Source organism: Silurus meridionalis, chromosome 5 (assembly GCF_014805685.1).
Source record: "Silurus meridionalis isolate SWU-2019-XX chromosome 5, ASM1480568v1, whole genome shotgun sequence".
Taxonomy (NCBI): domain Eukaryota; kingdom Metazoa; phylum Chordata; class Actinopteri; order Siluriformes; family Siluridae; genus Silurus; species Silurus meridionalis.
This window is the reverse complement of record NC_060888.1, coordinates 21,977,103-21,992,376: the sequence shown is the minus strand read 5'-3', so window position 1 is coordinate 21,992,376 and position 15,274 is coordinate 21,977,103. Positions and strand designations below refer to the sequence as shown.

Here is a 15,274-nt window from a genome sequence, read left to right as displayed (position 1 = left end):
GCAGAGCGGCTTAAAAAAAAGGATTTATTCAGCTTTTCTGTAACAGTTTGAAAGGCACAGGAGATGGTTACTACGCTCTGCAATCACCGTATAATGATTCATCACTGTGCTGGGACATGATTGTTCACTAAAGCCTGTTACAGTTTATTGAGCCTACTGCTCATGTAGCCTCAACAAGCCCATTATGTCCAAATCTGGCTCCGTCTGTCACCTGCCCTTCCACTCGTCACATGCCATTTGTCAGAGCAGTAATTTCAGCAACCTGGTGCAATAAAATATGGAACACTTGCCATATACTTCATTGGTGCAAGGGTAGGCCTCTCAGGGTAGAAATAAGTCTAAATATTTTGGAGATATGTGAAATGGGTTATATAGACTATAAGGCTACACACTAAGGCTACAAACTCCTCTCAGAGCAGACCAGTAAGATCCTAGTCATCTCCGGGACCTCTTCAACCTCCACCCACTTGCATGGACCCACTCATCGCGTTTACTCTAATCTGCCAGTTCATCAGCTGTCCTAGCAACCAACATTACAGGTATCTGGTTGATTTGATCTTTTTTGAAAAAAACGATCTAAGAACAGGCAAAATGAAACCAAAATAATAAAAATCTTCCAATAAATATTCTCCATACTACCATCATATACAGTTCCAATCCCTTTTTATCTTCCATACCAGGTTGGGCTAGAGATAACCTAAATAAATACAAAATGCAGTTTAAAAAAATTATAATTTATTAAGGGATACATGCAAAAATTGTTTTCATAGGTTTTAATGGGGTCATAGAAAATGACAAACTACCACATCAATGCCTGTGTTTAGTTAGTATTTAATTTTTGTATAAGCTTTCTAATATTTGAGGCAATATGCATTATGATTCTTATTTTATTTTAAGTGAGATGTTAAATATTGTTATATGTAGAGTTATACATAATTTCGAAGAATAAAACTGATACAGTATTTAAAAAAAAAAACACTCGTACTCACTTCACACATCCATGTCTCAGCACCACCCATATTATATCTCTTCATTATTACACACTGTTTTACATGCTGTTTTTGTACATATTTTTGACTGCTGCTGTTACTGTTTTGCACAAATCCTTTTGTTTACATTTTGTTTAATTACAAGGTACACACTTGTACTCAGTTCTCTCTTACACACTGCACTGTATAATATACAGTAGGTTTACTGGCGGCGCTGTTTTGTGAATTTGTCCTACACTGTCTTATGTCTGTCTTGCACTGTTTGCAATGTAGCTTTATGTTGTTAAATGTAGCACCAGGGTTCAGGAGGAATGTTGTCTCATTTCGCTGTGTATTGCTTCAGACACATTTGGTTGAAATGACAATAAAAGCTTCTTGACTTGAAATAATAAAATATTACAAAATATAAATATATCTCAGTAAATCAGTATTTGGTAATGTAAACCATTTAAAAGGAAGACCATTACCCCTGAATGTTTCTAGAGTAGTATTAATAGTATAATAATGCTCCTAGAGTAGTGCCAATGTGTGTTTACAAGTGTGCTGAAATGTTTTTTTGGAATGTTCAACTGCTATATGCTTTGCTGTTCAATCCTTCTGGGGAAAAAAACTCTTTTAATTTAACTTGGATGCAAAGTGTACACACAGGCAACTTATGGGAATATAACAGCATTGCGCGAACATGAGCAAATTTCTCTTATGTAGATTGTAGCTCTGACCTGAGAGAAGGGGTGTTGGAACCTTGTAATGTTGCATTTTAGCAGTAGAAGTTGATTTATGTTAAAGGCAACCTCAATTTGCACACCACCATTATACAATGTTTAATTCTCTTATTGAATTTTTGACTCTGGAGCAGTGGAAATGCAGTCTGATATGCAAGTTTGGTTTTGGTGAGATAATGGTATGAGTCTGTTTTCATGTGTGGGCCCAATATTTTCTCTCCCAACAGAGGTTTAGACTTATTGTAGTCTTAGTCTTTGTCCTGTTGAAACAGCAGTAGAATTTAATTATTGATGAAGACACCAAAACCCAAAAAAACACCAAAAAGACACCAAAAAATGTTTTACATGAGTTACATGACTGCCACAGGTATTGTTAGCCAACAGGATACCGGTGGAAATTGGGCTACTGTTGGCTGAAGGAGAAGAAGAGTGGGAAGACATCTACAGGGACAGCAGGGAAATGAGAACTGTAAAAGAGTGGAGGTTAGGGTTAGTGCTTTCAGTAAAAGACTGCTGAGGATGAAGCCGCCATCAAGGAAGAAAAGTGGAAGGCCAAGGAGGAGGTTTATGGATGTGGTGAGAGAAGACATGCAGGTAGTTGGTTTGAAAGAGGCAGATGTAGAGGAGAGGGGGTATGGAGATGGGTGATCCGCTGTGGCGACCCCTAATGGAAGAATCCGAAAGATGAAAAAGAGAGAGGCGTCTGATCAGCTGTTTTAGTTTATTTTAAAAGTAGACCCATAGGTAGCGCTGTTTTTTGAGCTGATTTGGAATCTCTAACAGCTGCGTTCAATGTCTTGCTTTGGATAATCATGAGGTAAGCCACACAAGGAAAACTCGTTTTTTTTCTTTTGCATTATTGTGGAAAATAAATGCACGTCAAGAATAAATGAAATGAAGGTAGTCAGTGCTGTATATGAGCCGCAGGTCTCTTTAAACTGCTGTTTGATAATGGCGGATGAGTTGCGCTTGTCTATAGATTAACTTTGGGTAATGGTTAGGGTTAGGGTTAAGGAAATCTAGGGATATTTCTCGAATATTTTTATATATATAATTACTATACCTTAGTGTTTGTAAACGTTTACTGCGTGTTTAAGATTTAAACTTTTGCATGTATTAAAGTGACCTGGTATGAAGTTATTTTATTTTCTCGAAGAAATCCACTCATAGTTGTTTTTGCAGAAATTGGGTCGATACTTTTACACAAATGATAATGAATCTCTTTTTTAGTAAAAAAAAAAAAAAAAAAGTACAAATATTGTTGTAACTGATGTTATATTGCTTCAAATGTCTACCACTTGTACCACAAAAATAGACTTGCAAGTTTTTTATTCTTGAAAAACTATTCTCTTTGCATTTAGTGTGGTTGGTGATTTCAGACCTCTTGTGTTTAGTTAGAATTTATTAGAATTATTATGAATTATTAGAATTATGTTGATCTCTTATCTTCGTGAAATAATTGTACACACTTGTGGATAATAAACTTGACTTTTGTTCCTGATTTGTTTCCGCAGTATCACGTTTGACCACTGGGGGCAATGTTACATTATTCATGTCAGTTTTAAGATGTTTTAACTTCCCCACATTTGGGTTGTCATGTGTTCGGTGCTCCAGTTGAATGATATTTATACAGTGTAAAGATCTGTTGTGAAAAGTACTTTCTAAAACAATGTGATTTAGCAGTGTGTTGGGTTTTGATACTCGCGATTCTGATTGGTCAGTTTGTGCATTCATTATGCTCGATTTAGTTTCGCTTTAGTTATTGTGTGAATTGAGACATTACTCGCATTTTCCTGCTAATTTGAGTATTACCGCTACATTCCCTGTGTTTTATTCTGGTTCATTGTCCAAAATAAAGAGAAATCAGCGGTCTCCGTCCTCTGGTCTACTGTGATGTAGAATGTGTGTGTTTGTTGGTGGAAGTTGTCGGTATCGCTTCTCGGCCTTTTGGCTAAGATCAAGTGTAGTATCTGTTCTTATCAGTTTAATATCTGATACGTCCCCTACCCGGGGACCATATATTAAATTGATTTTTGGAACTGGGAGATGGAATAGGGGCTTGCTCCGTCCACTCCACGCATCGACCCGGTATTGCAGTACCTCCGGGAACGGTGCACCCCCTCTCTACTGTTAAAGAAAGATCAGCTTTGCGTTCAAATAAAATTGTCCTAGTTGTTATCCAATATATTTATTTTACTACAGTGAATCGTTTTAGTTTATGACTTTGTTCATGCGGGATCAGTGTGCTCACTTAGGAATGACTATTTCTTTAAGTTATTTTTTTTAACTTGGTACACATTATATCTCTTACCGTTCAGCGGTTATAACAAGCTCAGAAACATTGTGTACAGTTTAACTTAACGTGGCACTAAATACTTAAAAACGTCGTCTCTGAAACAGATTTATATGGGTAATAACTAATATCTAATGAGTTAATATTAGGCGGAATTGTGTATCTGGACTCTCGTTGTCAGTCGGACTCATTACTGGCCGAACAGTTGATATATAGTGTCAAATGTCAAAGCGTTTAATATTCTTATATTCACAAAATATTAGTTGTGGTCAGATATTTTGCAAGTTTGTGGTTTATAATGGTTACAGTGTAAATTTCAATTAGTGACCTAATTTTTTAAAGGATGCTTTTTACACGATTTAGATCATAATTTATTTTCATTGTCAACGTACAGCGTTATAACATGTACAGTGTAACAAGTGGTACCCAATTCTTGTGTCTCTAAAACATAATGTTGTATGAGTATTACAAAAATCAGGTGGAACTGTGTACCCGGACTCTTGTTACCGGCCGGACAGTTGATATATAGTTACTTGTTATACATTTTAAAGCATTTTGCTGATTTATTCACTAACACATCTACTGGGGCGGCGTTATAACTGTAGCGGGGGGTCTGGGGTCACACAGGAAAGGTCCCGGCCGCCCCCGAACCTGTCTGCCCGTAGATGCTCCATCAAAAACATCAGTTACTGGAACAGCGTTAGAGGAACTCCGCTGGTGCCTGATGTGACAGGCCTTGGCCTGCTCTGAAGACTTGAGTGATGGCCCTTTTTGATATTAACTCGCACTTAGAACAAGACCTGATCACTATTTACTTTATTTATCTTATTTTTTAAACTAATTATTTATGTGATTTCCCTGTAAAAGAGAGAGAACTGCGTTTAAGAATGCGATGGTGACAATAAAACATATTGAAACACGTATTATTTTACGCATTATACTTGTTTGTAATCTCACTGTATTCACAGTTCAGTGTACAGAGAATATAGTTTAGTTTTGGTGTTTGTTCATGGTCTGTGCTCTTCCAGAAGTGACTTTATTTCCTTAAATAATCATTTTTACACGACTCAAATCATAGTTTATCTGCCATTAACATTTAACAAAAACATTACAACAACTATTTTATACAGTTACTAAATTATGCCGAATAAATGAATACAAATATCGGGCGGAACTATTTACCTGGACTCCTGTTACCGGTCGCACTCATTAATGGACGGACCGAATGTTTCGATGTAGTGCGTATTTGTTCAGCGCTCTTTTTTAAAAGACCGTTGATATATAGTCACTTTTTATCACTTAAATGTACCATTTATTCACTAAAACAATTAATTGAAGTTTTCTATTTATGTAGAGCACTTTTGTGTAAGCTGTAACTCTTCGCCTGACCTGGTGGTGGGACTAACAGCAGCGAGACATTAAAATACACTTTATAATTATGATTATTATGATTATTTATTTCGCAGACGTTTGCTGCCTACCATGCAGTAATGCGCCTTTTCTCATAACCCGTAGTTTTAACGCATGTGCTACACACTAAATTTCCCGAACATTGTGGATCTCATCACGTATTGAGTAGCAGTGCATCATGGGAATTGTAAGCGGGTTTTGCTCACCATGATGGTGAACAGTGTGTGCTGTGGTGCAGTCCGTAGCTGATGCTTGTAGAACTCATACTTACCTGGCAGGGGAGATACCATGATCAAGAAGGTGGTTCACCCAGGGCGAGGCTCAGCCATTGCACTCCGGTTGTGCTGACCCCTGCGAATTCCCCAAATGTGGGAATCTCGACTGCATAATTTGTGGTAGTGGGGGACTGCGTTCGCGCTCTCCCCTGATTTCACTGTGTTAAAGATAGATTTATGAATGTATATGTCTAAATTGGCTGAGTGAATGAAATTAATTAAATAAAGCAGAACGTGGTTCATGACATGAATCTGCACCGTGCGAAATTATTGCTTTTGGGGTAATAAGCAATAACACATATGTGATAAAAGAGTATCTGTGAGAGTGAAAGAGAAAGTTCATAGGACTGTGGTGAGACCTGCTATGTTGTATGGTTTAGAGACAGTGGCATTGAGTAAAATACAGGAGGTGGCAGAGCTGAAGATTTTCTTTGGGAGTAAATTAGTTTATTAGAAGGACCGTGCATGTAGGACAGAGGAGGGACATGGGGTGCATGTAGGACAGAGGAGGGACATGGAGTATATCGGTTGGAGAATGCTGAAGATGGACCACCAGGAAGGAGGGAAAGAGGAAGGCCAAAGAGGAGGTTTATGAATGTGGTGAGGGAAGACTTGCAGGTAGTTGGTTAGAGGAAGCAGATGTAGAGGACAGATTTGTATGGAGACGGATGATCCGCTGTGGTGACTCCTAATGGGAGCAGCCAAATGAAGAAGAATACAGTATGTTTGCTATGTGGTAGGGTTGCTTTTATGGTCAACAAATATTCACCTGGAATCTTTTTTTGTTTTCATAGGTTTTCAAGGTACCGACCAGATCGAGATTACTACGCCAATGCTTGTGTTTCTAGTTAATCAGTCAGTATTTAAACAGGGTTAAAAATTGAATTAAGATAATATGTATTGGAGAAGAATTACCTTGATTTATAAGTTACCACCTAACATGGAGACACCCTCTGAAGATTGTGGCTGGAAGGAGAATAGTGTCCAAATTGTTGACCCATCATATAACCTATATGCTAATATTTTGTTTATTAATTTTAATGTTGGTATGTCTTTTTCACATTAATAAAGCACATATCCATCTTGACCATTTGTTGTTTAATATTTAAAGTAATGTTTTAGCCAAGATCCATATTCAACAATAAAATAGATATATGTTAGATTTATAGTTGCATGTAAATAATCTCCTTAATTTACTAAACTGTTTTGATTATACCTTATACACTTTTAGCTTATTTTTTTTTTATTTTTTTTTTTTAACTGTGATTGAATTTGTTGCTTGTTACACTCAGCATGGATTCCCATACCCTTCGAAAGTACAGCATTAAAAAAGTATTAGGGTATTCTAGCTGCTTGTTAATGCAGGAAAATCATAATTCAAAATGTTTCTCCCTATAAATACAAAACCAACTCTAATTTATGTTTGGTGGTCTACAGTCAAAGTCTACAGTGAATGTAGTCTCTCGGCCAGAAAGTATAAACATTTCACTTATTATTATTATTATTATTATTATTATTATTATTATTATTATTAGTATTGTTATTGTTATTATTTAAATTGTTTTTTTTTTAATTACTATTAAATGTTAAAAATCGCATTCTTATTGTGTTGTAACTTGTATTTGATGACACGGCAGTCCTTAAAGACATTTTACTGAGTATGGTTATTTATGTGGGAAATATTTGAGTACTTATTTTTTGACATAATGTAGCTTTGCCAACTAACTTCCCCTAAATGAAGGAATCTTGAGTGTACAGTTTCTTAGGTGATATTCGCTGTATTTAAGATAGAAAAACCTAGTTTTAAGTATTGTTGTATCTGTCATGGGTATTGTTTATCATGGAGAATAATAATTTCTGCTCTACATCCTATTAATCAAACAGCAGAGCGGCTTAAAAAAAAGGATTTATTCAGCTTTTCTGTAACAGTTTGAAAGGCACAGGAGATGGTTACTATGCTCTGCAATCACCGTATAATGATTCATCACTGTGCTGGGACATGATTGTTCACTAGAGCCTGTTACAGCTCATTGAGCCTACTGCTCATGTAGCCTCAACAAGCCCATTGGACAAGTGTTCCATATTTTATTGCACCAGGTTGCTGAAATTACTGCTCTGACAAAGCCAGATTTGGACATACATGAACCCCAAAAAGATAAAATTGTTAAAATTTCAGTAACTTGGTTTGAACAGGCGATGTTGTCAGGTCATCAGTACTTCATTGGTGCAAGGGTAGGCCTCTCAGGGTAGAAATAAGTCTAAATATTTTGGAGATATGTGAAATTGGTTATATAGACTATAAGGCGATGACATGCAAATAAGGGTCTACAAACAGTATATTGGTGATTGTCTGTGTGATGATTTGTAAACAAAATTAACGTGTTGATAACTACAAATAATTTCAAAGGCACTAATTTTATCAACGCGCGATTAATGCAGCGTGCATTTCTGTTTAACTTTTTTATTAAAACAAAAAAATAAAAAATATAAAAGAGATGAAATTTAAACCTGCAACGCAACACAAATTTATTCATGATGTCCTTTCATTACACAGATATAAAAAATAAATACATTAAGATGTGTTAAGATGAGCCTCCCACTGGTTCCCTAAACACATTTCTATGTTGTATGTTTAGTGTCTACATGATCTTTAGGATGTGAGTATGTAAGGTATACAGAAAGTCTTTGTGTAGACTCGCACATCTCTGGGTACTATGTCTTCTTTCCCAATCAGGAATAGTTTTAGCTCAGGTTTTCTCCAGTGTAAATATATACTTGTTTGTTATCTGAACATTTGCACCATTCTGTGTGATTCTTCCCTGATCAGAAAAGGCACTATGGGCATCGTAGAGCACATGGGAAACCTCTCTAAGATTTAAGTTTTGTTTGGGCATGATAAAAATCGAACTCCACCGAAAAAATTTTTAATCACTTAACATTTGTTTTATCAATGCGGCAAGTCTCAAATCAGCACCAAAATCCGCCATGATCCCCACATGAGGCAATTAAAACTGTCCATTTGGAAACATAGCAAAAGTTCCATTTGGTGTCTTGATAATTTAAATAATTTAAAACACCATAATTACTTTAAAACATTTGCAAGAATATTTTGTCCTCATGTATATGTATGTGTATGTATGTATATGTATATGTATATATATATATATATATATATATATATATATATATATATATATATATATATATATATATATATATATATATATAAAATATATACACAATTGTTTTTTTAATAATGTAACAGGTGAAGCACTGCTTTTACCTGCCTCTCTTACTGCATCTCTCAGGATAATCATGTTAATATTCATATTAATTCTATATTCATATTATTCACTGTACAGTTAATAATCACAGCAACATTGCTTATTGCTTTACTTCTACAGTTACACAAATCCACTAATGTTCTGTGGGGTTAAATTTCCCATATTGCACGGACAAATATTTTATATTTAATATTGTAATTTTTCTATTTATTAAGACTTGTGTATACAAGATTATACTCACTTTATATACAATATTATATAATGCGCTGGATTTTATTTTCTTGCTTATTTTATCATTCTTGCTTGCACACTATTTCCTGTATTGGCGCTGTCATGTGTTAATATCCCTCTGATTGATAAAGTGATCTCTTTCTATTAGAGGTGCAGTACTAACGATAATGAAACACACACCATACACACATAAACAAGCACGAGTTATCAGTTATATTAAACAAAAACAATATGAATTACACTGCAACTTTTTAAACAGGTAGCTTATCGCCATCGTATCACATTGCATTTTTGTTAAATAACAGCACCGTTATTTCTAATAAGAGCATCATTCACAAAGTCGTCGTGGACTGCCGCATGCGCAAACGCGATGTGTTCGACTTTTTCACTTCCGGGAAGCTTTCTAGACCAATGCGGCGCCGCCATTTAAATCACGTGATCTTTGAATTTAGCCTAAGGACGAAATTTGAAATGAGTTGAAGCACTGTTGTATGTACGAGTTTGCGTTTGCAGTAATTTGCACAGAGGGAGAAAAACTTCAAGCTTTTGCGCCGTGAGTTTGAAATATAACCAAATACAACCGGTAAGATTTAGTTTTAAAATTAATAAAAGTCTTTGTAATGCTAAGAGTATCAATGTTTACTATGTAGTGTGCTGGTTAGCTGACTTGCTAGCTTTCGGCGCATCATGCTAAAGCGGAATAAACCTTTTTATAAACATGTAATTTGGAGGAAATCGTGTTATTAATGTATTATTTAAATACATTTTAAATTATCGTTGTCACTAAACATTTGCGAAACATTTCATATCGTTAATGTGGTTTATTTTCAGCTGGTTTTCTGTCGATGATGGATTCGATAGCCGATGATGGTAACACAACCTTTTTCAACAAATATGTTCATTTTAGTTAAATTATATTAACGTATTGAGAATTCATGTGCATGCAAAAAGTTTTTTTCATTTCATTTTATTCATTTGTTAACCAATGTTTTTCTTCTATAGATTTTTGCTCATTGGCTGAAGAGAAGTTTGATTTTGAGGTTTCACTGTCACCAGCCAGGTCTGTTGTCATTTGGTCTTTTAGTGGGTTGTTCGACAGTTTTAATGTAATATAATTTTAACAGTTTGAGAAAAACAATAAGAATAGATTTGTCATCATTTTGGACAGCACAGACTACTGTACTTAAATGTCTATACAAGCACCAATTGAGCATTTTGGATTCCTTGCAATAACATAAGAAGCTTAATTGTGATTAGGTTAAAACAATTTGTGCCATTGTTGATTACCAGTAGATAGCATGTTATATCTGATCCAAATTCTAAATCAGACTTTCAGACCATTTTCTGCGCAAACCAGAGAATTTCTCGATATATCATGTTACTGAAAACGATTGCATACATCTAGGGTGATTTCTGAAATAAAGTTTTTGTTTCAGTTCTAAAGGAGATGATGTTGAAGATGAAGTCTTTTTGGGTCCAATTACACATAAGGAGAAATGCATTTCCCATGGGGTTGATACCCAAGCGAAAGACAGTGTGAGCAGCGGACCATCTTTGGGTGAGGAGCCCAGTTGGAGCCCTCTGCTTGAAGAGAACTTTGAGGAAATTCGCAAAGAAGCTCATCTTTTAGCCACCCACCTTGAGAGAACTTTGCCTGAGCCTGTTGCAAAAGACTTTACAGCTGCTTCCAGTGTGCCTGAAGATTCAGAAAAGTTTGAGATGGATGCTTCAGCCAAACTGGGCATGTTCAAACCAGTTAATAAACTTAGCCCTATTAAAAGAGAAACATTTTGTGTTCAGGACAGCCCTATGAAACAGCTTCCACCTGCCATCCAGAAACGCCTGCAGAAGTCTTGCAGTATACCTGGAGGCAAACCTCGTGTCAGCACCTCCAGTCCTTTAAGAACTACTGACACTCAACCTAAACTGGTCCCAAGAGGGAAAAGCCTTGGGCCCACTAGCAGAATACTACCTAACAAACCCACAACTATGGGGAGCTCTCGACTTTCCTCTGGCACTCGAACAGCACTTCCTAACAAAAATCGTCTTCCACCACCCAGCAAAGTAGGCCAGCTTTCTGCCTCCAATATCTCAAATATAATTTTGTTGAAAAAAATAAATTAACAATTATGTATTCAGTGTATTAATTTTTATAATGTTAGAATTATTTAATATGTTTGGTCTGTACTTTTTCCCCCAAAATTGTATTTACATTTTTTTTTTTTTTTATGTCCCAGAGTTGTTTTGGCTTAAAGCGGAGTCCTGGTAATAGAGTCACAAGCAGAACGGGCTCTGCTGAAGACTTGCTCTCTGATACAGCAAGTGTAGCCTCTGATGTGAGTGATTCTTCATTCAACACAAGCCTGCCCATAAAGAGAGGCCTTCCAGCCCCCAGCAAGGTGATTTGCTTTAGTTATTTAGTTTAAAAATAGCTATTGATATCAAATGAGGTTAACATATAAATAGTTTTATGGGAAATTTTTGATTTTTCTTTGCTCTTCAGCCTGAATTAAGAGGGGGTGCAACTCTTTGTAAAGTACCTGCACTAACCAAAAGGAAAGTGGTGGACCGAAGCCGAAATACTTCCTCCTCTTCATCGTCTGTGTCTAGTATCAATTCAAGCCTTTCTGTCTCTCCAACAGGTAAATGTATCAGTAGTGCAAGTAATATTTTACTGCTTTACCCCAAACCTGTAAAAATGATCTAATTTTTAACCACACTAAAAGGCAATTTATGTCCAAGATATCTTGGCCAACTCTTGACATGGCTGTCTAGTCTGGCAGTTTTTAAAAATCACATAATAAGGTCTACAGTACTGTTAATTAATAAGTTTAGCTTATTTTAGTCAAAACTAAGCTGCTTCTTAGAAAAAAGAACTAATTTTATGATAAATACGAGGAATATTAAGAAATAATGCAACTGAAGTAGTTCTAAAAATGGTTTGAAGCAAATTTAATGCCACACAAGGGTTAAAGTAAAATTTTCTATGAACACTTTGCATGCAGGCAAACTGAATTCTTCCCTGAACACCAGTGTTAGTAGCATCAGTGGCCGCATTCCCAGCAGTAGCAGCAGGCTTCCTGGTTCCAATCGAAAGTCAGGAATCATCTGCAAATCTCGGGAATCCTCTGCTGGACGAACTGCATCCTTCTCCACACAGGGAAGGAAAGGATCTGAGCCTGTTCCTAGACCAGTCAAGGCCACACCTATTAGAAAAACAGAGACTGGACCTTCTGTTCAGCACCAAACACCAGCTAAGGGCAGTATGGAAAGGACCACCTCAGTGCCCAATATATCTACACTTGCTGCTAAGACTGGAAGCACTGTTAAGATGAACTTTCAATTGAAGGCTTCCATGGCACCGACTCCAACAAACATACTCAAAGGACTACAAAGATCTGAATGTAAGAAACAATAATGCTAATGTCAAGCTTGAATTTGTTTTTGAAGTTGAATTAATGGTATACCTAATGTTTTATTAGTTGCGTCATCACCTGATGTTTCTCGAATTATGAAACCAAAAAGACTGATGTCCGCTTGCAGTGTGGACAGGTAAGGTAGCATTCTGGTTCTGTATTACATAATTGCGGATTATACATTGGATTTAGGACGAATTGCTCACTTGTTGAGGTCACGGGTTTATATGGGTAAATGTTTATAATTTTTTCAGCAGTGTTCCACAAAGACTTGCTCTACCTATACCTCATGGCCTCCAGACACCTTCAAGTGCAGCTGAGAAGCCATTGCAGTCTAAACTGCGGCGCCCATCTGCGTTGCCTACACCTGTGAACCGCCGTGTGTCTGGCATTCCCATGCTGACACCCAAGAGCATACCTCGCCTCAACAAAGCCTCCTGGAACCCCGAGCCACAGTCACCAGGTTCTAGCTCAGAGATTAGTCATGTTAGGTAATGGGATTTTTGTTTGCATTTGATTCTCATACTGCAAATGAAGAGTTTATGGTGCTGTTTACATAAAACAGAGAAAAACCAAACAACATAAACAGCAATTATAATTTAAGATCATGGTCTTGAGTGTTTCCTTAATCAGTCATATAAGTTTTTTTTTTTATAAACTCTGTTTGCAATACTGATGTCTAAATTGAGTGTGAAAATTTGGACTCTACAAATAGACATTTTACACAAACCAATAGTGTTCTACATGTGTTCTGAAGAATCTTAAATTCTCTTGTTTTTTGTGTATTTTGATATATCATAGCATGGGAATCTAGGGTTAAATATATACAGTCACAAACTGTTGCATGTCAGAAGACTGTGAGTATGCAGTAGTTTATTCACATGATGTTTTTTTTGCTATTTAATACTGTTTGTGATTCATGGCTACCCTCTTTTTTTTTTTTCTTTTCTTTCAGCCCAGGTCACTTGAAACAGAGTGATCAGCAGCAAGTTGTCAAGCAGGAAGTGCCTAAGGAGGACTCCTCTGCTCTGACTGAGCTTCAGCCCTGCTCCCTGGTCTTTAACCTGGAAGATGTTGTTGATGGACCCACTGCTTGTGAGCCTGCAGCAGTGAAGTCCCCAGTTGATCCAGAGTTCCATTTGACCAACCCAGAGGGTCCATGTCCATCACATTCAGAATTCAAGGAGATTTTGCACAACCAGTTAAAGAAAACCATAACAAAGGAGGTCAGTGGGAGTGGAAAAAACAAAGTTATACAATGTACTCAACACAATTGTTCATTGTTGTATCTGACCATTCAGGTTGTTGTTAGGCCTTTTTTTTTTTTTTCTTTCTTTCAGAAATTAGAGACATAGATATGAAATTTTAGTAGCATATACTTGACATATTTACTGCTTGTCTTTATGTTAACATGCTGATCAGATCAAAAAGAATTACAGTATTTAGCATATGCCCATATCCATGCAACTGAGCAGCTATGGGGTTAAGGGCCTTGCCCAGGGGCCCAAGAGTGTGGCAGCTTGGTGTGGCTGAGATTAGAATTGGTGACCTTCGATTACACCCAAGTCCAATGCCGAAACCATATCCCTTGGATTGTGGATGTATTTATATTAAGCTAAATAAAATGGGATTTTTTTCACCATTTATAACAATTTAAAGAAAATTAAAACACATTTTCTGGTGAATTCTCTATGAAGAAGGCAGATGGTGGTAACAAATAAAATAGGCTTATGTTTGCCATGTAATGATTTCAATGTCATGACATATACAGAAAAAATATATATATATTGTCTCTTTGTTAGGTCTTACTGGTGGATGCACCTGCTCCTATTTTGAAATCTGAAGAGAAGGTGCTCATTGATCTATCCAACACCCCTGATCTGATCAAAACCATTCCCAGTAAGGGTTTTGGTGGACAGGTAAGAGATCAACTAAATGACCACAAAAGTATTATAATATGAAGTGATTGTGTTTTTGTTGAAGATTGTGTTTTGATTACAGCATTAATGAGACATGTCTGAGTCTTCATAGCCCACAAACTGTATCACAACTTTTTTTTTTTTTTCTTTTTTCCCCCTCAGCTGATTGATTTGAGCTCACCTCTAATCAAGTGGAGTCCAGAAAGAAAGACTGAAAATCCTGTGACTGAGGCTCCTCCACTCATTAACTTGTCTTTCTGATGAATCTGCAATGCAAATTGAAATAATCCAAGAAAATAAATCTACTGATAGAGACTTTGTCATATGGAAAACGGTGTGAGGATGGGTATCAAGACTCTAATAATAATAATAATAGGCATTTTATTGTGCGGTTGATTGTACGTGATTGTTTTATTATGCTGGAACATGTCCATGTGTTTAGAGTAATTTACTTTTGCATGTTTGTCTTTTGTTAGTCTGTTTTTGTTGTTTTCTCTTCCCCATATGGTCCAAATAAAATATCTAAAATATAAATGCTGTGGGATTTATGCACTATTTATGTACCAGTTTTGAGTTAGAATCCAACTTTCAGTCTAGGTGGAGTTTAAACAATAGGATCTGCATAAGTTTACTGCGGGGTCTCTACCAAAAACATGCTACTCTAAAGTATTTCTATCTGTATGTCTAAGTTTACTTGCATGTAGCTTGGTAATAGACTTGAGTATTTTAAGGCGC

The 15,274-nt window shown here is 36.4% G+C and overlaps 1 protein-coding gene, 1 long non-coding RNA gene and 2 other non-coding genes across 5 annotated transcripts; all 4 read left to right on the top strand.

Annotated features, from left to right (window-relative positions):
• Nucleotides 1–2,391: 2,391 nt before the first annotated feature.
• LOC124385675 lies at nt 2,392–6,776 on the top strand. Its single transcript, XR_006925784.1, has 2 exons — nt 2,392–2,528; nt 6,484–6,776. It is a non-coding gene; the product is annotated as an uncharacterized LOC124385675 (long non-coding RNA).
• On the top strand, nt 3,643–3,833 carry LOC124386655. The gene has a single exon (XR_006925983.1). It is a non-coding gene; the product is annotated as a U2 spliceosomal RNA (small nuclear RNA).
• Nucleotides 5,678–5,841, top strand: LOC124386675. The gene has a single exon (XR_006925996.1). It is a non-coding gene; the product is annotated as a U1 spliceosomal RNA (small nuclear RNA).
• A 2,853-nt stretch (nt 6,777–9,629) lies between the features above and the next one.
• Nucleotides 9,630–15,073, top strand: gtse1 (G-2 and S-phase expressed 1). Of its 2 annotated transcripts, none has more exons than XM_046848779.1 (12): nt 9,630–9,787; nt 10,036–10,074; nt 10,207–10,264; nt 10,641–11,268; nt 11,442–11,603; nt 11,708–11,846; nt 12,210–12,608; nt 12,687–12,756; nt 12,878–13,111; nt 13,576–13,846; nt 14,423–14,539; nt 14,702–15,073. In XM_046848779.1, exons 2-12 carry the CDS (start codon nt 10,050–10,052, stop codon nt 14,798–14,800), a joined length of 2,202 nt encoding a protein of 733 aa, XP_046704735.1. In that variant the 5' UTR covers nt 9,630–9,787; nt 10,036–10,049; the 3' UTR covers nt 14,801–15,073. The 2 variants fall into 2 exon arrangements, with proteins under 2 accessions (XP_046704735.1, XP_046704734.1); XM_046848778.1 differs by having other exon boundaries at nt 12,875–13,111.
• The last annotated feature ends 201 nt before the right edge of the window (nt 15,074–15,274 follow it).

Coding starts and splice junctions, on each gene's coding strand:
- gtse1 (XM_046848778.1), top strand. CDS start 10,050: ATGATGGATTCGATAGCCGATGATG. Junction 11,269..11,441: donor GTCTTCCACCACCCAGCAAA/GTAGGCCAGCTT, acceptor TTTATGTCCCAG/AGTTGTTTTGGCTTAAAGCG. Junction 13,847..14,422: donor AGAAAACCATAACAAAGGAG/GTCAGTGGGAGT, acceptor TCTCTTTGTTAG/GTCTTACTGGTGGATGCACC.